Below are 26,079 nucleotides of genomic sequence, written 5' to 3'. Positions count from 1 at the left end.
ATCAATACAAACAGAAGAAAGGTTGGGATTACAAAAAATTGATAGACCACCGCTAGCCCTACCCAAGGATTTTTCTTTTATGGCAACTGAACTGGCACATGAGTAAGTAGATAAATAATTTGAAAATTTTATATTTTCGGTAATAACCCATGTTTCCGATAAACAAAGAATGGGTATATCATTGAAATCACTTAAAAAGTCATTAACACTATTAATTCCTTGTGAGTTCCAAAAAACAATGTGTACTGATTGCTATTCAGATTTCGAGGAGGCAGGTTTTACAACTTTTAGGCCAGACTCTCGATTAGGTGAAGACTCTTCCTCGCGAACTCTTTTGTTGGATAGTATTTGAACGATTTGCGGAACTCCATAAACATATTTAATAGTGAGATTTGTTTCAGTTTTTAATCGTAACTCTAGTTCTGCACGTAAATCATTTAGATGTTGACGCTGTTTAGGTGTCATATCAGAGATTATCTTAACTGAAGGATATAAATTACGAGAAATATTCTTCTTGTTTCTCAAAACGTCCAATGCAGCCTTAGGAGTCCCAAAAATAACACGATAAAGACGAGGTTTGTTATTATTAGTATTTTTTCCAAGACGATAGCCGGACTGGATACAATTCGCAGAATTCGGAGATAAGTGCGTAATTACTTCTTTAATTATGCGAGCGTCATCTTCGGGTGATCTTTCAGGAATTCCTAGGAGTAGGACGTTCTTTTCCCGCTTCAAACGCTGAGTAGTTTCGTAATATATATCATCTTGTGACGGAGTTGTAGAGTTCACTAGTTTTTCCAAGGAACTAACTTTTTCACGAAGAAGATTATTTTCATCACGAAGAGCGGATACATCCTTCATGCAGTTTTCAAGCATTTGTGATTGTGTAGAAAACTTGTTATTTAATTCTGTCACAGAATTTGTGAGAATGGATAATTTGTCCATAAGTAAATCAAACTGATGGTTGCTGAGTAGCGAGGCTGAAGACATAGATGGCTCATTCTGAAGAGTAATGTTATTCGGAGAGGCTCTACAGGTATTACAATGCCAGTTCTCAAATGATACGGATGTTTCATTGCAACCATTTAATTCTGATCGAGCACATCTTTTATGGCATAATTTGTTGCAACTTAGACAAGAGACCTGGCTATCGATCTCCATTAACAAATTATTGCAATATAAGCACAGAGATTTTGAAGACATTCTTCTAATGAGGTGCAGGTTTATGTTTTTTTGAAGTTGTTAATTAAACTAATGTATGTAGTAGATCCAAAAAAGACTTACTGTTTGATTAATTAAAAACAATCAATGGCACGAAACTATATATTTTAGAGAGCAATTGTAAACACGTCTGTACACCACGGACTTTCAGTTCTCACAATTTTCAACTGTATTTAATTAATACCTACTAATCAATTTAAATTCCTTATACCTAAATAAATTGCACAGAAATCAGTTAAAAAATTAATGCACTGCTTTAATTTGTTTAAATTTAAACAATTATTACACATTATTGACATTATATTTATGCAGTCACGGATTTACACAAAACCTACTCCATTCGACGTCTCTTGCACAGGTTGCTAAATCCTTATTGGTTATTTGATAATTATAAAATGTTTAATATGAATAAAATTGTAAAATAAAACAGTTGTAACATCCATAATTTAGTTTCTATGCTATAGTTACATATAATAATTGTCATATAGGTTATATATTTGTCTAAAGTTTAACCACGGATGTAAACAGAATATAAGGTTACTCGGAATGCGGTAGTCCACGGATGTAAACAGAATATAACGTAACTCAGAATGAGGTAGTCAACTGTGCAGAAAAGAACTTTGTGGCACAGAAACGTCACTTTGCGGCACAGAAACGTCACTTTTCTGCACACTAATGTCAAATATCTTATACTGTGAGAAAATATCAAGTTTGCTAACATAAAACCGTGCAGAAAAGTGCACTTTGAATAGTGGTTGTAGAAAAAAATATTTTAAAGCACTAGTGCCTTAAAGTAGCATTTTTAACGCTCGTATGGAGTGCTAAGAATTGCATTTTTAACACGGTTGTAGAAAAAATATATTAAACCGATCTTAATTAAATTTACAGTATTGTTTTACTGTATCATAAAGTTTTTCTGGGTAAAATATGAAGGTTTTAAGTGTAGCACAAAATGGTTGAAAAATGTAAAATGCGAATACTTGTTTTTGTATGGATTTTTCGCAATTATTGCTATTTTGCAACAAGGGTGACTATTTTGTAAATTTTTAACCAATTATATATTGTAGGAAATTTAACTACGCAACTTTTATGTCAATACAACTTTTCTCGGAAATGAATACTTTTAAAGTTATAATCAAAAAACAAAGAAAAAAATCGAATTTTTCCTTCATTTTTTGACATTTTGATTATTTAAACAATGTTCCGGACCTTTTTGAAAGGGAGGATAACTCAAATATTATTATTTGAGTTATTTTCAAGCAATTTCTGCAAAAAAATTTGAGTCACCTCTCAACGTCCAAATCTACTAATATTCTTACAGATACGTCCTGGTCTAATATCCATTCGCTCGTTGCCAGGGTGCATGGGAATAATTTATTTAACGCTGGCGCTGGCGAGCATAGAGCCTGGACTAATATTATGTTTTAAATATTCTACATTTTATTATTATACATTCAGTATATTATACATATTTTAATTCCTTAGTTATTTTTTAGAGTACGAGTGGGACCAATCGATCCAGGAGCAGAATGTGAAACAAGTTATTGTTCAGAGTATCAGATAAGAAATGTAAAAAAATGGGTATTTAATGACTATGTCAAAGAATCAATGAGATATGATATAGCTTTGATACTCCTCGACGAACCAGTTCAGTTTACAGGTAAGATAATTATATCCTAAATACCTATTAAATACCTATCGATAATAAATTCTTCATCTTCTCTTTAGCCTTCTATCGTCCACGTGTGGACATAGGCCTCTCCCAACTCCTTCCATCGATCGGTCTTTATTCTGAGCAACATATTTCAAATTTGTTCCGGCTACTCTTTTAATATCATCAACCTATCTCATCTGTGGTCTTTTTCTCGGTCGTTTACTTTCGTAAGGCTCCCAGTGTTGTATTTTTGCATTCCAAAGTTGGTCTTTTTGTCTAGCGGTGTGGCCTGCGAAGCTCCATTTAAGTTTGGCAATTTTTGTTGTTATGTCCTCGACCTTTGTTTTTGATCTTACCCAGTCGTTCCTCTTTTTATCTGACAGTCGTACACCTAACATTGCTCTTTCTGTGGAGGTTAGTTTATTCATATTTGCCATGGTAAGGGTCCAGGTTTGACATTCATATGTCACGATAATACACTGCGGTGCAAAAATATCGATCCACTAAAAATTTGGTCATTTTTAATGTTTCGAATTTCCTAAACCTGTTGTCCTATTTAAGTGATTTTTTGAAGTTATACTTCTTTAGGCGAGATTGAGATTGAGGGTGAATTTATATTGATCTGCGCGCATGCGCACAACGACAGTTTGGTATTAGTCTTTATACGGGCTCTGATTGGGTGTTGAAATGATCTGTCAATAATTGTTCAATATGGAGGTTATCGGTAAACAAAAATGTATAATATATTAGTTTTTATTGTTGTGAGGACAGAAATAAAATCAAATTTATAATTATAGTGACTTTTTAAATAGTTTTGAAAAGCCACAGATACGTAATTCTAAATGTTTCAGTTGTATTCCAATAAAAAATTATCTTCATACCTATTTGGAAAATGTAAAAAAAATAATGTACTTACCTAGTACTTGCTATGCTATACCCCTAGTAGGCAATGCTTTAATTTACATAATCTGATTACGAACAAACTTTCTACAAATTTTCATCTAATGTATCGTTTTCTTACTCTATATATTGTTGTATTTTAATTGGACAAAAATCAAACTAATAAAAATTCATATAAACAAAATGTCAAAAAGTTGTTCAGTTTGTGTATATTCCCACATGACGTATACGCGAAGGTGGTGCAGTTTGAAATCGCTTCGACTCTCGTACGGCGGGATTCACGGGAAGTAGGTTCAAGCCCAATGCAAGTTATATCATTTTTTTATTTTTTTTATAGATTTTATGATTGTAAGTATATTATTATATAATTTTTTCAGAAAATACGTATTTAATTAAAATTTTTGGCAACAATTATTGTTCAGAAATCATTTGTGGCATTTTTCAATGTGTTTATGTGTGTTCTATTCTTTTATTTTTTTAATTTTTGGTATTGTTTTAATAAAAATTTTTGGAAAGTAGTAGAGAAACTGTTTAAAGTATATTGATTTCATTGAAATCATATAATAGAAGTATAACTTCTTACGTGCGTACAAAGTACACACATTCTTTTTTACCACGTTATAGCCTTATTCATTGACAATATCTCTGTAATAATATTGTTGTTGGACAGTCAAACTATCATTGTATACCGGGTGTACGAATCAAACTGTGTTTTTTTCTCAAAGTTCGCATCACCCTGTGGACTATTCTGGCATTTATAAAATACTGAAATTAAAACCCAACTACAGCCTCAGGTTTTCTTAACATTTTTCTTTCGATTCATTCGCTTATGTTGGATAATAAAAAAGTTAGGTACTTTAACAACTGGCTATGTTCGTCATCAGTACAGGGTGTTTCTAACATATTTGCGCAAATCTTTAAGGGGTTATTGTAATGAGAAAATAATGACAATTTGCTTTATAATCATATGTCTGCAAACTCTTCGTTTCCGAGATACGGGATGTTAGGGAGATACCTTTTTTTACAAACTGATGATTTACTTATTGCTTTAAAACCAGTTGAGATGTGCAACTCAAATTTGGTGGGTTTTAAGACGTAGTTATTGGACATTTTTTGACATACAATTAAGAATTTAATATTCACCAATGGCGCCCAAACGCGTATTATGACCGATAATATTACCCGTACGCACGCCAATGGTGAATATAAAATTCTTAATTGTATGTTGAAAAATGTGCAATAACTATGTTTTAATACCCATCGAATTTGATCTGCATATCTCAATTGGTTTTAAAGCAATAAATAAATCGTCAGTTTTTTATTAAACAAAAACTTTTTTATTAAACGAATACAAACCAAATCCTTCTTTCAGTCCGTCATAGTTTATCGAATTCTCTCTAACGCATTAAGTTGGAAGTGACAGTAAAGAGGTAGGAACGTCCGTAATTATTACACATAGAACATATAAAATTATGTCAAAATCAATGGGAAAGTCCCCGTAGCTGGCTGTATACCATAGTTAAAAAACCATACTGAAGTAAAAACTTCTTTTGTATATTGGTATAAAAAGTTTTATTAAAAAACATAAAAGTCCTCCAAAAGGATTTGCAAAACGTTTTCAATCTGAATCAGATCATCCTCAGTGCGTTCTGCTTCAGTTTTTCTTTTGTGAAGCAGAACGCACTGAGGATGATCTGATTCAGATTGAAAACGTTTTGCAAATCCTTTTGGAGGACTTTTATGTTTTTTAATAAAACTTTTTATACCAATATACAAAAGAAGTTTTTACTTCAGTATGGTTTTATAAAATTATGTATTCGTTGACTGGAAATTGTATATTCAAGCGAGTTCTGCTTATGGATGTATAATTGGTTGACGCTCAGAATCTAAGTAGTTATCTGGTATTCTTCTTCTGGATTCTGACATTCTCCATTCTCCTTCTTCTTCTTCCTCTTTATAAGTAATTCTGCTTGTTCATTGGCGGATAGATACCTCTATGGAAGGTTGTCACTCCATCTTTTGCGCGGTTACCCTAATTTTTTCATTAAAATATTTTAAATGTTAATGTTCTGGCAAATATTTATAGACCAGGGTCTCTCAAAAAGGTCCGGAACATTGTTTAAATAATCAAAATGTCAAAAAATTAAGGAAAAATTCGATTTTTTTCTTCGTTTTTTGATTATAACTTTAAAAGTATTCATTTTCGAGAAAAGTTGTACTGATATAAAAGTTGCGAAATTAAATTTCCTACAACATCGAATTGGTTAAAAATTTAAAAAATAGTCACCCTTGTTGCAAAATAGCAATAATTGCGAAAAAACCATACAAAAATAAGTATTCGCATTTTACGTTTTTCAACCATTTATGCTACATCTAGGACCTTCATATTTCACCCAGAAAAACTATATGACACAGTAAAACAATACCGTAAATTTCATTAAGATCGGTTTAATAGATTTTGCAAAATAAATTTTGCAATCCAGCTTTCGCAAAGAAAATTCATTTTTTCAAAATGTTACAGGACTGAAAATAAAGCAGATATCAAGTTGAATTTTTTTTGCGTATAGAAGTGTACTGTACCTTTCATTTGCAATTTTGCAAAATTAAAATCAATTAACACCACGGCGTCAGGATTTTTTTTAATTAAACATTAATTATTGGTGCTACGCGCAGGACAGCGGAGAGTTTGCTCTGATTGGGCATTCCAATGACCTTTGATAATGATTGATACATTTTAATTTTTATTACATTTCGATATAAATAAATAAATTTGTTTATTGCAAAATAAAAACACATACTTTGTCATTTGAAATAACACTTTTACTAGCAAAAACTTTCTTTGTTCATATATTTTAACTTAGAGAATAAAAGTTTATTATTTTTAAACATATGCAACTGTTTAAACAATATTTCACAAACAATAATAAAATTAGTTTGATTCTTGTGGAATTAAAATATTAAAATACAACAAAATATGGAGTAAGAAAATAATATATTAGATAAAGATTGGAAGAAATTTTGGTGGAAATCAACTTGTGTGAATCGAACACCGCTGTCCTGCGCGTAGCACCAAAAATGAATGTTTATTTAAAAAATTTTCTGACGCCGTGGTAATTAATCGATTTTAATTTTGCAAATTTCAAATGAAAGGTACGGTACACTTCTATAAGCAAAAAAAATTTCAACTTGCTATCTGCTTTACTTTCAGTCCTGTAACATTTTGAAAAAATGAATTTTTTTTGCGAAAGCTGGATTGGAAAATTTATTTTGCAAAATATATTGAACCGATCTTAATGAAATTTACAGTATTATTTTACTGTATCATAAAGTTTTTTTGGATGAAATATGAAGGTCCTAAGTGTAGCATAAATGGTTGAAAAACGTAAAATGCGAATACTTGTTTTTGTATGGTTTTTTTCGCAAGTATTGCTATTTTGCAACTAGGATGACTATTTTTTAAATTTTCAACCAATTCTATATTGTAGGAAATTTAATTACGCAACTTTTATGTTAGTACAACTTTTCTCGAAAATGAACACTTTTAAAGTTATAATCAAAAAACGAAGAAAAACGTCGAATTTTTCCTTCATTTTTTTTAATTTTGATTATTTAAACAATGTTCCGGACCTTTTTGAGAGGGAGGATAACTCAAATATTATTATTTGATTTATTTTCAAACAATTTCTGCAAAAAAATTTGAGTCACCTCTCAACGTCCATCTCAAAACAGATGCGCCCTGGACTATTAATATGAATATAAATATTCTGGAAACTGATTTAACTAAATTATCATGCAATGATTCGCGACATTCTTAAAATACTATACGGCGTCAAAATTAATGGCACACTGAAAGAAGGGTTTTGTTTGAACTATAACATAACATGTACAAAACTGTTTCTTTGTAATAAACTAAATTCGCTCGGCCGAGATTCATTTTGACAGATTCAGAGTAGGAAACATACAACACAAAAATTCCTACCTCAGACTAATAACTTCTCAAATCAACTTACTCTTTCATTAACAAAAAGAAGAATTATTGGAAATAGTGGGAGTGTATACTAAACTCATAAAATTTTGTCTCACTTGTTATCAATACATTATAATATTGTAAATAAATAATTACTGATTGGTATAAGGTTTATGGTATTTATGTCTGTTTACTATTATATATATATATATATATATATATATATATATATATATATATAATATTGGCTATGAGTAGGTATTTTTGGTTGTGTAGTAATTTCCAGTGACGTCTAGCAACCTAACTTCCCAAAAAAGAAATTACTATTTAACATCACTAGAGTTGTGTCTCAGATTAGCGAATCGACTTTATCTAAGTTTTTTCCAAATATTTATTGGGAATAAAGAATGTTTTCTCCCAGGTAAAAAATGTTAAGATATTGACTCAGATAATTTTTTAACAATATTACCCTTACTGCCTTACTTACCCTTAACTTTGCATATTATGTATATCAATAGTGTAAAACAATGAGTTTTGAATTTCGTCACAGTTTGAACTATCCTTCTAAATCTTTTTCTTCTTTTTCTTGATCTGCCTATCTTTGACGAATGTTGGCGATCATCATGGCAATATTTATCTTCATGATGTTCTTCTTCTTTCTAAACTTCGCTTTCCAAATATTTTTCCTTGCAGGATGGCTTATAGAAAGGCTACAATGAATGAAATTTACTTTCCCAAAAATATTACTAATCTGCAATATTTTCTTTTTTAAGTTATTAGTCATTGTTACTAGAGGTTTTGTGTAAAAATATGTTATTTCGGAAGTCCAGCATTAGCATATAAATTAATTTTATAACCACAAGAATTTCTAAATTTCTGTGAAACAATAATTGTAATATTAATGAGAATCCGGTGGTTGTGGGTTTGCCCACAATAATTTCTACTACCGTTAAAATCAATATGAATTAGTTGTTAAATTAAATGAATTAATCAATTAGTGAATTAAATTAATTTGTTTGTTTTCGTCAGTATTTAGCATTTCTTTTGGTACTCTGCACTTTTCTCATTTTCCTAAAATATACATAGGTATATGTTGTAAAATATACATGTCTGCAATATACATCTCGTCATGTGCTTAAGCTGATATACTTTACCAGTATGCACCAGTATGCACCAGTATGTACACATACAGGGTGATTGATTAGTGGGGTAAAGCTTAAAAGATCCGCTATAGTAATAGATAGCAATAAAAGTTAATAACAAAAATTGTAGCCAACTTTGAGCTTCACATTTTAAAATTAATTATAATGTTACAGGGTGTTCGATAACATCGTGACAGACTAAACTTATGTTTTCTTTTAAATGAAACACCCTATATTTTATCTTATATTCGAAATCTTCTTAACTTCCACATTACAAAAATATAAAGGTCTGTTATATTATACAGGGTATTTACAAAGTTATTACCAATTTTCTATGAAAATCGAACAAGTTCAGCTCCCTGTATAAATAAAAATAAACTCAACGGCAATGGTTTATTGATGCCATATTTTTTATTTATTGTCAAAATTTTTAAAAATGATTGACATCGCTAATTTTCTTTATATCGAATACAGGGTGAGTCCAAACGCAAGTACATTATTTTCTCAGTAATTTTAAATGGGACACCCTATATTTTATATCACTATTGAAAAGTACCATTATTGTTCTTTAATTTTTATACAACATTCCATATGTCTAAATTTATTAGTTTTCGAGATATTTTTATTTTTCAATGGACTCCGGCCACCCAGATCACCAAAATTTAATAAACTGGACTGATTTTTTTGGGGTTACATTAAGAATGAATGTTATAAAATGCTTTCAACAACAGGGGATGAGATGAAAAATAGATTACAAAGTGTATTTCGAAGTGTTAATTTACAAATGCTTCGTAGTGTAAGTAATTCATTCACTCAACTCATTTTGAACACCTTACGTAATTAAATATATAAAATATTTTACTAAAAGTAGCTTTTAATTTTTTCAAAAATATTGTATTTTGTGTTCATGTTTTTTTTTTGTAAAATTCTTTACTGGTAAATTATTTTTTGTCATTTATTTGTTACATTGTTACATTTACATACAAAAGTAGTTTTTAATTGTTTTCACAAAATGTTGTATTTTGTGTTTGGGTTTATCTTTGCAAAATTTATGACTAATAAATTATTTTCTTTCTTTATTTGTTACATTTAGGTACATACAAAAGTAGTTTTTAATTTCTTCAAAAATGTTGTATGTTGTGGTTGTGTTTTTTTTGTAAAATTTATTACTAATAAATTATTTTTCTTTCTTTATTTACTACATTGTTACATTGATTACCGGATTGATAATCAGTAGTCTTAAATTATCAGTTTTAAAAAATTTAGTCATGGCTTACTTAAAATTTGGAAAGATTTAGACCCCTAATTAATATTTTGCTCTGAAAAATGAAAATATCTCGAAAACTATTAAATTTAGACATAGGGAATATTATACAAAAATAAAAGTACGGTAACGGTACTTTTCGATAGTGAAATAAAATACAGGGTGTTCCGTTTAAAATTACTGAGAAAATAATGTACTCGCGTTTTGACTCACCCTGTATTCGATATAAAGAAAATTAGCAATATAAACCATTCTTCAAAATTGTCACAATCAGAAAAAACATGGCACTAACAAACTATTGCTATTGTGCTTATTTTTATTTATACAGAGAGCTGAACTTATTACGATTTTCATAGAAAATTAGTTATAACTTTGTAAATACCCTGTACAATATAACAATCCTTTATATTTTTTTGATGGGGAAGAAAAGAAGATTTCGAATATAAAATAAAATATAGGATGTTCTATTTAAAAAAACATAAGTTTGGGCTGCCACGATGTTACCGAACACCCAGTAACATTCTAACTAATTTTGTGACATAAATTTCAAAGTTGTCTGCATTTTTTGTTATTAACTTTTATTGCTATCTATTACCATAGCGGATCTATTGAGCTTTACCCCTTTAATCAATCACCCTGCATAATTATTAGCCATATCTAGCCATACGCCTCACACACTCATCCTAGCAATAACAACAGCTCAAAGAATTGGATGGCTGAATCACGTCCAGAGAATGAGTTCAGCGAGAGTCACAAACAAGATAATATCTAGTGCGTTGGTAAGAAGAAGGGGAAGGGGAAGACCGAAGTCAAGATGGAGCAATGAGGTCAAAGAAGACATGACAAGACTTAACATAACTAAATGGAAAAGGAAAGCTAACGATAAGCAAGAATGAAAGAGAATAGTAATCAAGTCATGGGCCTGCTAGGCCTGTAGTGCTAATATATTACTGTAGTGCCCAGATTTAGCCATACAGCTCTCACTCCCTCTAAGGGAAAAATTTACTTATCCCAGATACTTACGGTATCAAAAGGATTGAGCTCTGGGGGACTCTTCCGGTGTTATCGAGCCCTAGGTGACTTGGTATGCTGGATTATCTCTCAAAGATTTTCGTACACATATGGCCGTCGAGAGTAGTACAGCTTTCTTCATGGTCTTATACAGATAAGCATTCAGACCCAACTTTTTTATGTTTTCCAGGAGGAGGAGGTTCTTCGAAATGACTCCAGTAGTACAAAGAATAACAGGTATTTTCTGAGTAGTTTCCATTCTCCATTGTCTACTTATTTGAATTTCCAGTTCTCTGTAATTGGTGATCTTTTCTTTATATATTGTAACAATAAAACGAGAAATTCGTATTTATATACGACTTTATTAATTTATTTATACAAGTTTACTTTTCAAACTCTAGCTTAGACTAAAAACTATTTACAAAATTCGTCCCTTAATATATTGTATACAAAATACCAGACATTTTCTTGAACGTTCCAGAAAAACGATACTGCCCATCACTAAGTAATCCGTGACCTTGACCGTCGATCATTCACGAGAAATCGTTTCCTCACTCATTCGGTGAATCATTGTTCCAGATGTCTCCTTACGTGACGGGCTGTCGAGACGGAACCTGTTATTTGCGGTCGATAATTCATCACAATATGTAAGACGAAGTACGCAGAATATTGTTGTGAGGTTCCCGTATCCCCACACTATTTAGTGTTGTTTGACTCGTCAATTTATTATTAAATATGAGATCTGGTCTAATATGTGCGACAGTTAGTATGTGAGCATAGCGCACAAGTATTATTATTATTTATATTTACATTATTTTGTGTTTTAGAGTTTGTAAAACCAGCTTGTTTACCGAGAAAGCACCTTCTTTATGAGAATTTGTTGGGACACCATGTGGATATTGCCGGATGGGGCTACACAGACAACAATGGCAATTTACCAGATTCTCTGATGCATATAAACTTGCCAATAATCAAGAAACAAACATGTGAACTTGGGTATAAAAAGAAACTGATTAGTTCCCAGTTATGCATAGGAAAAATAGGAGATAGTGGTATGTTAGATATATTTGATTATCACATTAGATAATAATATGTAAAAAATCTGATAAAGAGTATTATGTAACCAAGAAATTGGTCAGATAGTCAAGCAGGACAGACGGCCGACCTTACTTCGCTTCACTACGAGATATGTGGGTTCAAACCTTGGCACGGGGAACAGAAAAATAAAAAAGGCTAACGCAGCAGTTTACAATTGTAATGTTTCTGAGGCTTAGACTTGGATATACTGGTGTCTGACCGGATTATGGGAGACAGCATAGAGAAATAACAACTTGTTTTTATTTCTCTATGGGAGACAGTAAGTAAGTGTCAATCGATTCTCTTCTGCTTGTAAGTTTGTATCCTATACGGATGGCTGATGAGGTCGAGAGATCTAAACATATATCATCCTATTGAATACCAACTCGTAAGCAGAAGGAAAACGAATTGTGCTCTTGGGCCATTTATTTGGTTTTAAAATCATAGCGTGGGCTCTTTGCGAAAGAGCCCACGAGTGTTCAAACTAAACTGAAATTCAATAAACTAGACCGACCAGAGCATGCTGATCACGACCTCTATATGCAAAGCGAGAAAGAAATTATTCTCTTGGTAGCCCGGTGAATTGCAAATTCAAGCTTAAAACAGAAAACTATGAAAGCGATGTAACGGAATTTTTTTGCACGACTTGAATTGAATTGATTATTGACGAGTAACAGCATAAGATGTCATCATAAATGACTTTGAAATAAGCTTAAGATAATAATTAAATAATAAGGTTTTCTACAATAACTTGATGGCAACTGTAACTAATGTTTTTTGCGTTTACCATTTTTCTTTTTATTACTTAATCTATATTTTATATTAAAATTTTCACAATTTTAGGGCAGGACTCTTGCAATGGTGATTCTGGTTCTGGAGTAACAATGAAGAGAGCATTAGATGGAAAAACTCGACACTATTTAGTTGGGATAGTTTCGCATGGTTTTACGCAATGTGCAACAGGTCCAGGAATATATACATCAGTATCACACTACGTAAACAAGATTTTAGATAATATAACATCATAGATAAGCAGTATTTCTCAAAGGAATACTAGTAAACAGTTCTGCAAACTTTTGTTGATTTTTTATTGTTGAAATTTTTTTGTATATGATTTTAAAATACAACGATTAAAATTATTTCTTTTTTTTTTTCTCATGTTGTTTCTGTAGAATATGGTATTCATTGATCTTGAGAAAGCATATGATAGAGTTCCTCGAGAGATTCTGTGGTGGGCACTCAATAAGAAAGGAGTCCCTGGCGAATATGTAAAGATTGTGAGAGATATGTATGAAGGAGTAACGACTAGTGTTAGAACAGGTGTGGGAGAGACTGATAAATTTCAGGTGAAAGTAGGATTGCACCAAGGCTCGGTGCTTAGTCCTTATTTATTCTCATTAGTTTTGGACCAGATAACAGCGAAACTACAGGGTAGTATTCCATGGTGCCTAATGTATGCTGATGATGTAGTGTTAATAGGAAATAGTGAAAGAGACTTAGAACAAAAACTGAAACAGTGGAGACAAGCTCTGGAGGAAAAAGGTTTAAAACTTAGTATGACAAAAACAGAGTATTTGGAATGTTCATTTAAAGATGGAGTTACTACAAATAAAATGGTATCTTTGGATGGTGAAATGATTGTGAAAAGCAATAGTTTTAAGTACCTAGGATCGGTATTACAGAGTAATGGAGAAATAGATGGAGATGCATGCAGTAGAATTAGGGCTGGATGGATGAAGTGGAAAGAAGCGAGTGATGTGTTGTGTGACAGAAAAATTCCAATGAAGCTGAAGAGAAAATTCTATAAAACAGCCATAAGACCGGCTATGATGCACGGAACTGAATGTTGGGCAGTGAAAAAGAAAGAGGAACAACGAAAGCATGTGGCGGAAATGAGAATGCTTAGATGGATGAGTGGAGTGACAAAGAAGGATAAAATTAGAAATGAGTATATTAGGGGAAGTCTAGATGTGGTACCAATTGATGCCAAAATGAGAGATCATAGGTTAAGATGGTTTGGTCATGTTCAACGTCGAGACGTTAATCACCCAATACGAAGAATAGCTGAAGTGCAGATTCCTGGAAGGAGTAGGAGAGGAAGACCAAAGAAGACCTGGGGGGGGGGGGAGACGATAAGGCAGGACATGTTGGTAAAGGGGATTAACATTGATATGACCCAAGATAGAATTGTGCGGAGAAATGCAATTAGGGAAGCCGACCCCGCATAGGGATAAGGCAAAGAGAATGATGATGATGATGTTTCTGTAGAATAAGGTTCATTCTACAATATAAATAAACATACATACAGACATACTATCATTCCTGTACAGTCTTCATATTTTCAAGTCAACATGACTTGCAGACTATCATACGAGTATAGTCAATATAAATATTATGAGGACGATAAAACCATGACAAGACATAATATATACTATATCGTAACGTCATACATATAATTATGACTGAAGTAAACTAGCTCTTAAGCTAACGTGTAAAGATGGGAACTATCGATAGTGGTAATGTAATGTAATGTACGAGGGCTATCCATAAACTTCATTACTTGATCTGCAGCCGCTAGGGGCGGGGGTAGCGCGGCCATCTGAACATCGTGGCATTCCTCGATTCCTCCGTTCCGTTCAGTAGCTGTCCAGGCATGCTAATGTGAAGTCACGTTTCTTGTAGATATTTTACAGCAGCTGTTTGAAATTTGTGTCGCATTCGAAAACTCCGCCAGTCGTAAGGTGCGATAATACGGTTGTTTTTGGCTAGAACTAGAAACAATATACCAATTGAAATTTATCGCGAAATTTGCGCCGTTTATGGAACAATGTGATCACTGAAGGTGGAGTGCGTCAATGATGCATTAACTTCAAAAATGGCCAAACCAATGTGCACGATGAAGAACGAAGTGGACGGCTAAGCATTGTGACTCATGAATATGTCTCTTCTCTTCTATTCAAGTGGGAAGTGTTTCCTCATCCGCCATGATAGTCCGGATCTTGCACCTAGCGACAACCACCTGCTTCGAGGAATGAAGACCTGGCTTGCAACGCAGCGCTTTGATGACGATGCGGAGCTATGCTACGGCGTTTAACACTTGGTTGAAGTATCAGGCGGAAGAATAAGTCTCTGAATTTGTTGGGAGATACAGTAGAGCGTCGATAATCCGAACCCTGGTAATCCGAACGTTCGCTAATCCGAACGCAAAAAAAATTATAAAATTAAAAAATATGATCGCGGACCGAATTTTTGGATTTAATATGGGCAAAATATAACCGCGGATTTTTGTTTTGTTTATGCAGAAATACATACAATATATTTGTTTATTATGCAGGTGTTTTATTCCTTGTAACTAAAACGTATGTATCTACATATGTACTATGTTTGTGAGCTTTGTATGTATTTTGGACATATGTTCGATAATCCGAACAATTTGATAATCCGAACTACCCCTGTACCAATTAGTTCGGATTATCGACGCTCTACTGTATGTAGAAAAATAGTATTTGAGTGTCTCTTTCAAACGTATACAGGGTGTTTCATTAATAATTGTCCATATAGTAACTGAAGAAACCTTAGCACAAAATACGAAGATTTAACCTAAAACACTTAAATAAAATGCGCTTCCTTACTGAGTTACAGGGTGTTTTATCTAAAAATTTAAAAACTATTTTTGCCCAGCATTTTAAAACTATTCGACTTATCCTTTTCATACTTGGCAGAAAGTGCGACTACTATACACCCTACTAAATTATGAGAAACAAACGCTTCTAGCTACTACCAGAGGCGTATGACAGGGGATAGTGAATGGTTGACCCTTCTCAAATTCTACGCCACTGGAGGAATTACTATTTTAGTGCCCTTTTTAGATTCTCCAATACTTTCTATGTAAATAATATACTCCTCATTGGTAACGATAAAGTTATTAGTTTTCGAGATATTTGAAGTTAAATATGAAACGGCACAGTTATTTTGATAATTTATGATATGATTCATATGATTAAAATTTAAAAATTATTTTTGTACGTAGTACTTTAAAAACTATTTGGCGTATCCTTATCATACTTGTCAGAAAGTGTAGGTACTGTACACCCTACTAAATTAAGATAAACAATCGTTTCTAGCTACTACCAGAGGCGTACGATAGGGGATAGTGGCTGGTTGACCCTTCCCAAATTCTACGCCACTGACGAAATTGCTATTTTAGTGTAATTTTTTTATTTTTCAGTACTTTTTATTTAAATAATATATTCTTCATTCGGAACGATAAAATGATTAGTTTTCGAGATATTTGAAATTAAAAATCAAAATAACCGTGTCGTTTCATTTTTAACTTCAAAGATCTCGAAAACTAATGACTTTATCGTTACGAATGAAGAGTATATTATTTTCAGAGAAAGTACTGGAGAATCCAATAATTGAACTAAAATAGCAATTCCACCAGTGGCGTAGAATTTGGAAAGGGTCAATCACCCACTTTCCCCCGTTGTACGCCTCTGGTAATAGCCAGAAAAGTTTGTTTAACATAATTTAGTAGTTTGTACAGTTCCTATACTTCCTGCCAAGTATGAAAAGGGTACGTCGAATAGTTTTAAAATGCTGAGCAAAAATAGTTTTTAAATTTATAGATAAAACACCCTGTAACTCAGTAAAGAACCACATTTTATTTAAGAGTTTTAGGTTAAATCTTCGTATTTTGAGCTAAGGTTTCTCCAGTTACTATATGGACAATTATTAATGAAACACCCTGTATAATAAAATCTTTTTCTTTTACTTGTTTTTTTTTTCTATTCCAAAACGTAACGTTCTTTCTGGATAGCCTGATATATTTATATCAGTGGCGGATCTAGGGGACGGCGATGGGGGCGATCAGCCCCATCTCAAATCAAGTTATATATAATAATTATAAAAACATTCATTTATTCTAATAGCACATAATACATCCTACCAGACTGAAAACAATGGGAACCTTCTCTGGTAACACCTCCGAGGCTTCCACAATTTGCAAGCCATAACGGATACTGAGACTAAGGAAGATGAGGGAATTTTACAATTTATAATTCACGTCCCATCTGCTCAGCGCGGTAAAGTTCCAACGAGGATGGTTCCCTTCATACTCCAATCAGAGTAAACATGTAAATAAAAAATGAATAACCATTTTCAATTTCGTTGCATCACGAAACTACAGCCGCATCATTATTCCAGTTGAACCAGACAGTGCAGCAAGCACCTCTACCGGTTTCGAAACTTATTAGTCTCTCATCAGGAGGCACATTGAAAATGGTTATTCATTTCGAAATTGAAAATGGTTATACATTTTTGATTTACATGTTTACTCTGATTGGAGTACGAAGGGAACCATTCTCGTTGGAACTTTACCGCGCTGAGCAGATCGGACGTGAATTATAAATTGTAAAATTCCCTCATCTTTCTTAGTCTCAGGATCCGTTATGGCTTGCAAATTGTGGAAGCCTCGGAGGTGTTACCAGAGAAGGTTCCCATTGTTTTCAGTCTGGTAGGATGTAGAATAACATTTTTGGATGTTTTTTGTGTGATATTAGATTGAAAACTTAGTTTTTTGCTAGCAGTTACTGCACGCCGGGGTTTGTCCTAGTTGGGTCAGAGAGAGCAGCATATGTGCCTCCTGATGAGAGAATAATGTCTGTAAGTTTCGGCTGTAATCATCATCATTCTCTTTGCCTTATTCCTATGCGGGGTCGGCTTCCCTAATTGCATTTCTCTACACAATTCTATCCTAGGTCATATCAATATTAATCCCCTTTACCAACATGTCCTGCCTAATCGTCTCCCCCACGTCTTCTTTGGTCTTCCTCTCCTACTCCTTCCAGGAATCTGCACTTCAGCTACTCTTCGTATTGGATGATTAACGTCTCGAAGTTGAACATGACCAAACCATCTCAACCTATGCTCTCTCATTTTGGCATCAATTGGTGCCACACCTAGACTTCCCCTAATATACTCATTTTTAATTTTATCCTTTCTTGTCACTCCACTCATCCATCTAAGCATTCTCATCTCCGTCACATGCATTCGTTGTTCCTCTTTCTTTTTCACTGCCCAACATTCAGTTCCGTACATCATAGCCGGTATTATGGCTGTTTTATAGAATATTCCTTTCAGCTTCATTGGAACTTTTCTGTCACACAACACACCACTCGTTTCCTTCCACTTCATCCATCCAGCCCTAATTCTACTGCATGCATCTCCATCTATTTCTATATGCACTATATGCACCAGGGACTCCTTTCTTATTGAGTGCCCACCACAGAATTTCTTGAGGAACTCTATCATATGCTTTCTTAAGATCAATGAATACAATATGAGCGTTTGTTTCTTTACTCCTGTATTTTTCCATCAACTGCCTTATAATGAAAATTGCGTCTGTTGTTGATCTGCCCGGCATAAAGCCAAATTGATTCTCGGATATGTCGGTCTTTTCACGTATACGTCTATCAATTACTCTCTCCCATATTTTCATGGTGTGGCTAAGCAGTTTTATAGCCCTTTAGTTTGTACACTGCTGTATATCTCCCTTGTTTTTGTAGACAGGTACTAGTATACTGCTTCTCCATTCGTCTGGCATTTGTCCAACTTCCATAATTCTATTAAATAGACCTGCTAGCCACTTTGCTCCTGTCTCTCCCAATGCTTTCCATAATTCCCCAGGAATATCATCTGGTCCTACCGCTTTTCCTTTCTTTATTTCTTGAAGCGCTTGAGCCACTTCCCCGTTTGTTAATTTTGGTGACCACTGCTGCTACTGTCTCCGTTGACTCAGGCTGTCTGTCAAATTCTTCATTTAATAAGCTGTCAAAGTACTTTCTTCATCTCTTTTTGACATCCTTTTCGTGAACTAGTATTTTATAATTTTCATCTCGGATACAGCTAATCTGATTAAAATCTTTTGCTTTCTTTGCTCTCTGTTTGGCTATTTTATATATCTTCGTTTCGCCTTCCCTGGTATCAAGTTGATCGTATAGGTTTGAATACGCTTCTGCTTTAGCTTTTGCTACTGCTACTTTCGCTTCCTTTTTCGCGACCATATAGTTTTGAAGATCTGTGTTGGATCTAGTTTCTTGCTACTTTTTATATAATTTTCCCTTCTCTTTTATTTTTCCTTGAACTTCGTTTGACCACCACCAAGTGTCTTTATCGTCAAACTTTTTTCCTGACGTTTTCCCCAGTATTTCAATAGCAGTTTCTCCAATACTACTGGTCATTTTTCTCCAAATTGTAGTAGGGCATCCTTTCATGTTCCAACATATTTTCTCTACTATTCTTTCCCTGAATAGACCTTCTTTCTCATCTTTTAGCATCCACCACTTGATTTTTTGTGGTCCTCTCCGATATTAACAAAAAAAAGTTTCGTCTGTAAATACCTACTTCGTAAATAACGGCTGTAGTTTCGTGTTGCAACTAAATTGAAAATGGTTATTCATTTTTGATTCATTTACTTTCATAGAAATTTAGCCAATCGGCCCCTCCTCTTGATGATGCTGGATCCGCCACTGATTGATATAGGTAATAATTTTTTATCTCTACTAGTTTCATTTCGTTTTATTTCACAACGTATTATGTTTTCTTTCTTTTGCGTTGCTTTTCCGGTTCTTAGCAGACTCATCACTGTATATTGGGGTCGTACTAGGAAAATATGTTTTGGCGATATTTTACAAGGCTAAAACAATTAGTTAAGTAATTCAAAATGTTACTTTCGATAAAAAGGAAAATTAACGGATTAATTTAAAATCAAATTTAAAATAATTCCTTTTTGCTTCTTCATTAAAACAGAATAATTAATGCAATTACCATAATACTGATATCAACGAAATTGTTATGCAGCAATCTAGTTTTCTGATTACTGATTGATAACCTAATTTCTTACTTTTCTGTATGTATATGCATTTAAATTTTAAAATTAATTTAAATATTACCTACTGTGTCCTAATAAGTGTTCTTCTCCTAAGTGCCTTCTCCATTGAGGTTGACGATCAGCGATCAATATGGCAAATTTCTCTCTGTTCTGGGCTCGATGAATTAAAGTTATTACCCGTGTTGAGCTGCCCCCCCCCCCCCACTTGCAAAAATTAAAAAACAAATAGCCCTGATTTATGAGCTATTTATGAGCTTTTATATTCCGCAAACTAAAAATTTTGAGCTCGTTCCACTGAGCAGGAATTTAATACTTTATTAGGGGGGGGGGGCTGAGTCAGCCCCCCCACTACTTAAAAATAGGAATATTGAATCGGTTTTTGCGGCAGAATTACGAGCTATTTATGAGCTCTTGAAATTATATAGTTTCGATTTTTGAGCTCATCCCCTTCACCCCCAAACAACCCTTTAATTGATTTAACTTAAGAGAAAAATGCTGAGAAAACTTAAAATATATCGTATTGCGGATATAATTCCTATAGCGTATATACTCTAAGAATAAACTATTAAATCACGTGCATTTCGATTATTGAGCTACAACCCCTTCGCAAGAAAACCGCCCTATCTTCCCGGCTTAAGAGAAAGTTGTACTTAAAATGCATTAAATTAATTATTTGGCGACTACATATCATTTAATAATTTATAAGGTTCCAAATTACGCGCATTTAAATCAGTAAATTGCAATTTATTTTGTATAGTGCAGTCAATGAAAGTAAAAATTAACGATTACCTTCAATTTCGGTGAACCTTCATCGACTTTCACGAAAATTGGTCAGTGGTTAGAGGATACCTCAAGAAACAAAGGTGACATGGTACCACCTTGCGCCTTTACGCTGAGGGTGGATACCGCCTCTTCTCGGGGGTGGAAATTATTTTATAAAAAATAACTGCACAAATCTATAAAAGAACAAATTATTAGCAAAATTTATTATATAAAGTTATTAAAATAAGTCAATACTTTTTAAGTTATTAAAGATCAAAAATTTTAATTATTCGTGAAAAAAATGCATGTTTTGAAGCGGTTTTTCGTAAATCACTGAAAAACTAAGTTTTTACAAAAAAGTTAATAGTACCTTTATTCGTATAGCTTATATTCTAAGAATAAACTCTTAAATCACGCGCCTTTCGATTATTGAGCTACAACCCCTTCGCAAGAAAACCATCCCATATTCCCGGCTTGAGAGAGAGTTGTACTTAAAATAATTTAAATAAATTATTTGGCGACTAGATATTGTTTAATAATTTATGACCTCGCAAAATATACGCATCTCAATTATTGAATTGCCATTTTCTTTCTATAGTGCAGTCACTGAAGGTAAAAATCAACTATGACCTTCGATTTCGGTAAATCTCCATTCATTCTCACGAAAATTGGTGAGCGGATTTTGATGCTATCAACTTTTTCTCGAGCTCATTTTTGATAGGTATTTCTAAGTACTTTGACAAGTATTTAGTACCTAAGTGTTATAAAATGCATATCTTTCCCGTTATTTAAGCTTGAATCCTTAGATTTGAATAGTCGCAGAAACAATATATATTTAATTACCAATAACTTACTTTAAATTAACATTAAAGGGTTTTTCAAGTAAGCAATTTATTATATTTTTTATTAGCTCCAATTTTAGTGATGAACACTTTTTTGTAAAAACTTACAGTTTTTGAGTTATTTATGAAAAATCGCTTTAAAGCATGCATTTTCTTTCACAAAAATTAAAATATTTGATCTTTAATAACTCAAAAAGTATTGATTTATTTTAATCACATTATATAACAAATTTTGCTTACAATTTGTCCCTCTCTCGATTTGTGGGGTTATTTTTAATAAAGTAATTTTCACCCCCGAGAAGGGGTGACATATATCCCAGGTTAAAACCCCAAGTTGTTATTGTTAATTCGTGAAAATGAATGGAGATTTACCGAAATCGAAGGTCATAGTTGATTTTTACCTTCAGTGACTGCACTATAGAAAGAAAATGGCAATTCAATAATTGAGATGCGTATGCGTATATTTTGCAAGCTCATAAATTATTAAACGATATGTAGTCGCCAAATAATTAATTTAAATTATTTTAAGTAAAACTCTCTCTTAAGCCGGGAATATGGGATGGTTTTCTTACGAAGGGGTTGTAGCTCTATAATCGAAAGGCGCGTGATTTAAGAGTTTATTCTTAGAATATAAGCTATACGAATTAAACTACTATTAAATTTTTTGTAAAAACTTACAGTTTTTCAGTGATTTACGAAAAACCGCTTCATAACATGCATTTTTTTCACGAATAATTAAAATCTTTGATATTTAATAACTTAAAAAGTATTGACTTATTTTATTAACTTTATAAAATAAATTTTGCTTTTAATTTGTTCTGTTATTGATTTGTGCAGTTATTTTTAGTAAAATAATTTTCACCCCCGAGAAGGGGCGGTATCCACCCTCAAAGAACTCGTAAATTCGCAAGGTGGTACCATGTCACCTTTGTTTCTTGACGTATTCTCTAACCACTGACCAATTTTCGTGAAAATCGATGAAGGTTCACCGAAATTGAAGGTAATGGTTGATTTTTACCTTCAGTGACTGCACTATACAAAATAAATTGCAATTTACTGATCTAAATGCGCGTCATTTGGAAGCTTATAAATTATTCAATGATATGTAGTCGCCAAATAATTAGTTTAATGCATTTTAAGTACAACTTTCTCTTAAGCCGGTAAGATAGGGTGGTTTTCTTGCGAAGGGGTTGTAGCTCAATAATCGAAATGCACGTGATTTACTCAGCCCCCCCCCCACTAAAGTATCAAATTCCTGCTCAGTGGAACGAGCTGAAAATTTTTAGTTTGCTGAATATGAGAGCTCATAAGTAGCTCATAAATCAGGGCTATTTGTTTTTTGATTTTTGCAAGTGGGGGGGGGGGGGGCAGCTCAACACGGGTAAAGTTATTCCCTGTTTTGTGGGTCCAATCTCTAATATTTCGGAGCCTTCCGTTTTGCCTTCTAATATTACCTGGAGCTGCTCAAATTACCGTATTGACCAGATGAAGACGTGTGTTCATTATTTTCAGTACTTCTTCATTCGTAGATCTGCTGGTTCAGCTTATAGTGCAGTCACTGAAGGTTTTCACCTCCGATTTCGTTGAACCTCCATAGATTTTCATGAAAATTGGTGAGTAATTAGAGGATACCTCAAGGAACAAAGGTGACATGATGCCAACTTGAGCTTTTACCCTGGGGGTGGATGCCATCCCTTCTCGGGGGTGAAAATTATTTTATTAAAAATAATACCATAAGTCTATAGAGGGACAAATTATAAGCAAAATTTGTTATATAAAGTTATTAAAATAAATCAACACTTTTTGAGTTATTAACGATCAAAGATTTTAATTTTTCGTGAAAAAATGCATGTTATAAATCGGGTTTTCACGTATAAATCAAAAACTATAAGGTTTTACAAAAAATTTATAATTACTGAAATTGAAGATAATAAAAAATTGAATAAATTCCTCACATAAAGAACTAAACTAATGTTAGTTCAAAGTGAGTTATTGCCAATTGAATGTATTTTTTTTCGACGAGTACTCAAATCTAAGAATTCAAGCTTATATAACGGGAAAACAATGCAATATGTAAAATATTCCTGCTAAATATTTGTCAAAGTACTTCGGAATACCTATCAAATGATCTTCAGAACAATGTAATAGCGTCAAAATTAAGCAAATTATAATGGAAGTAAAAGAACCGTTTCGAATTTTTTAGGAAAAAGTGAAAAATAAAACCTACGCCATTTCCACAAAAATTAAAATTTATAGTAATCCTTAAAAGAACTTCTTTATATTAGGATAAGTAATGTTTTCGATCATTTTGACCGGTTTAGAATGCATATTTTTGAAAAAAAGATATAATTTAAAAAAAATCATAATTTTTAAAATTACTGCAATTCTCATATTCTTTTGATAATAAGTCCAAAAATACTCAATATACATAAAAAATTGTATATAACCAAATTTTAGTTTTTTCTGTGCCAAATATTTTACCAGTTTTACTATTTCTATAGGATAAAAAATAACCGAGATAGAATCGTTTAAATCTTTAATTTTGCTGTGGGAACCGTGCAACCGGGGTCATTTAACCTTTTTTTTTTTACAAAAGTAAGGTGTTTAGAAGATTAGGTTCATCGTACTTAAATAGCACTTAGAATTAGCTTTCAAGCAGTTTTTAGATGAACCTGATATTTTAAACATAAACGGAGTTATGAAAAAAAAACCATAATGTTTTTTGGAAAAATTTTTAAAAGTTAAATTTTGAAAAAAATTTTGAGCATTAATTTTAACGCTATCAACATGTTCGGGTGCTCATTTGATAGATATTTTTAGGTACGTTGACAAATGTTTTATAAGTTTATGTTATAAAATGCATCAATTTCCCGTTATTTCAGCTTGAATACTTATAGTGCAGTCACTGAAGGTTTTCACCTCCGATTTCGTTGAACCTCCATCGATTTGCATGAAAATTGGTGAGTGGTTAGAGGATATCTCAAGGAACAAAGTTGACATGGTGCCAACTGGCGCTTTTACCCTGGGGGTGGATGCCACCCCTTCTCGTGGGTGAAAATTATTTTATTAAAAATAACCCCATAATTCGATAGGGGGACAAATTTCAAGCAAAATTTGTTATATAAAGTTATTAAAATAAATCAACACTTTTTGAGTTATTAAAGACCAAAATTTTTATTTTTTCGTAAAAAAATTCATGTTTTAAATCGGTTTTTCACATATAAATCAAAAACTATAAGCTTTACAAAAAAATTATAATTACTGAAATTGAAGATAATAAAAAATTGAATACATTCCTCACATAAAGAACTAAACTAATGTTAGTTTAAAGTGGGTTATTGGCAATTGAATGTGTATTTTTTTCGACGAGTACTCAAATCAGTATTAAAGCTTAAATAACGGGAAAACGATGCAATGTATAAAATATTCCTGCTAAACATTTTGTCAAAGTACTTCGGAATACCTATCAAATGAGGTTCAGAACAAGGTAATAGCGTCAAAATTAAGCAAGTTATAATGAAAATAAAAGAACCGTTTCGAATTTTTTAGGAAAAAGTGAAAAATGAAACATACGCCATTTCCACAAAAAATAAAATTTATAGTAATCCTTAGAAGAACTTCTTTATATTAGCATAAGTAACGTTTTTGATAATTTTGACCGGTTTAGAATGCATATTTTTGAAAAAAAGATATAATTTTAAAAAATCATAATTTTTATAATTATTGTAATTCTCATATTCTTTTGATAATAACTCCAAAAATACTCAATATACGTAAAAAATTATATATAACCAAATTTTAGTTTGTCCTATGCCATAATATTTTACCTGTTTTACTATTTTTATAAGGTAAAAAATAACCGAGATAGAAACGTTTAAATCTTAAATTTTGCTGTGGGAACCATGCAACCGGGGTCATTAAACCTTTTATTTTTAAAAAAGTAATGTGTTTAAAAGATTAGGTTTAACGTGCTTAAATAGAACTTGTAATTAGCTTTCAAATAGTTTTTAGATGAACCTGATATCGTAAACACCAACGGAGTTATTAAAAAAAAAACAATAACATTTTTTGGAAAAATTTTTAAAAGATAAATTTTGAAACAATTTTGGAGCATAAATTTTAACGCTATCAACATGTTCGGGGGCTCATTTAATAAATATTTTTAAGTACCTTGACAAATGTTTAATAAGTTTATGTTATAAAATGCATCAATTTCCCGTTTTTTCAGCTTGAATACTTAGAGTATTTTACTCGCCGAAAAAAATATACATTCAATTACGTATAACTCACTTTTTGTTAACAATAAAAGGTTTTTATAGTAAGAGGTTTATTTCATTTTTCATAGGCT

The 26,079-nt window shown here is 32.5% G+C and overlaps 1 protein-coding gene across 1 annotated transcript in view; it reads left to right on the top strand.

The window, feature by feature from the left end:
• Positions 1–26,079, top strand: part of LOC114333008 (serine protease easter) — a 105,268-nt gene that overhangs the window by 18,236 nt on the left and 60,953 nt on the right. Inside the window, exons 3-5 of the mRNA XM_050648970.1 lie at positions 2,718–2,881; positions 11,987–12,211; positions 13,080–13,261. Of these exons, the coding sequence (XP_050504927.1) occupies positions 2,718–2,881; positions 11,987–12,211; positions 13,080–13,261 (571 nt within the window). The remainder of the gene's footprint in view (positions 1–2,717; positions 2,882–11,986; positions 12,212–13,079; positions 13,262–26,079) is intronic.

This window comes from Diabrotica virgifera, chromosome 4 (assembly GCF_917563875.1).
Source record: "Diabrotica virgifera virgifera chromosome 4, PGI_DIABVI_V3a".
Taxonomy (NCBI): Eukaryota; Metazoa; Arthropoda; class Insecta; order Coleoptera; family Chrysomelidae; genus Diabrotica; species Diabrotica virgifera.
This window is presented reverse-complemented; position numbering and strand designations above follow the sequence as displayed.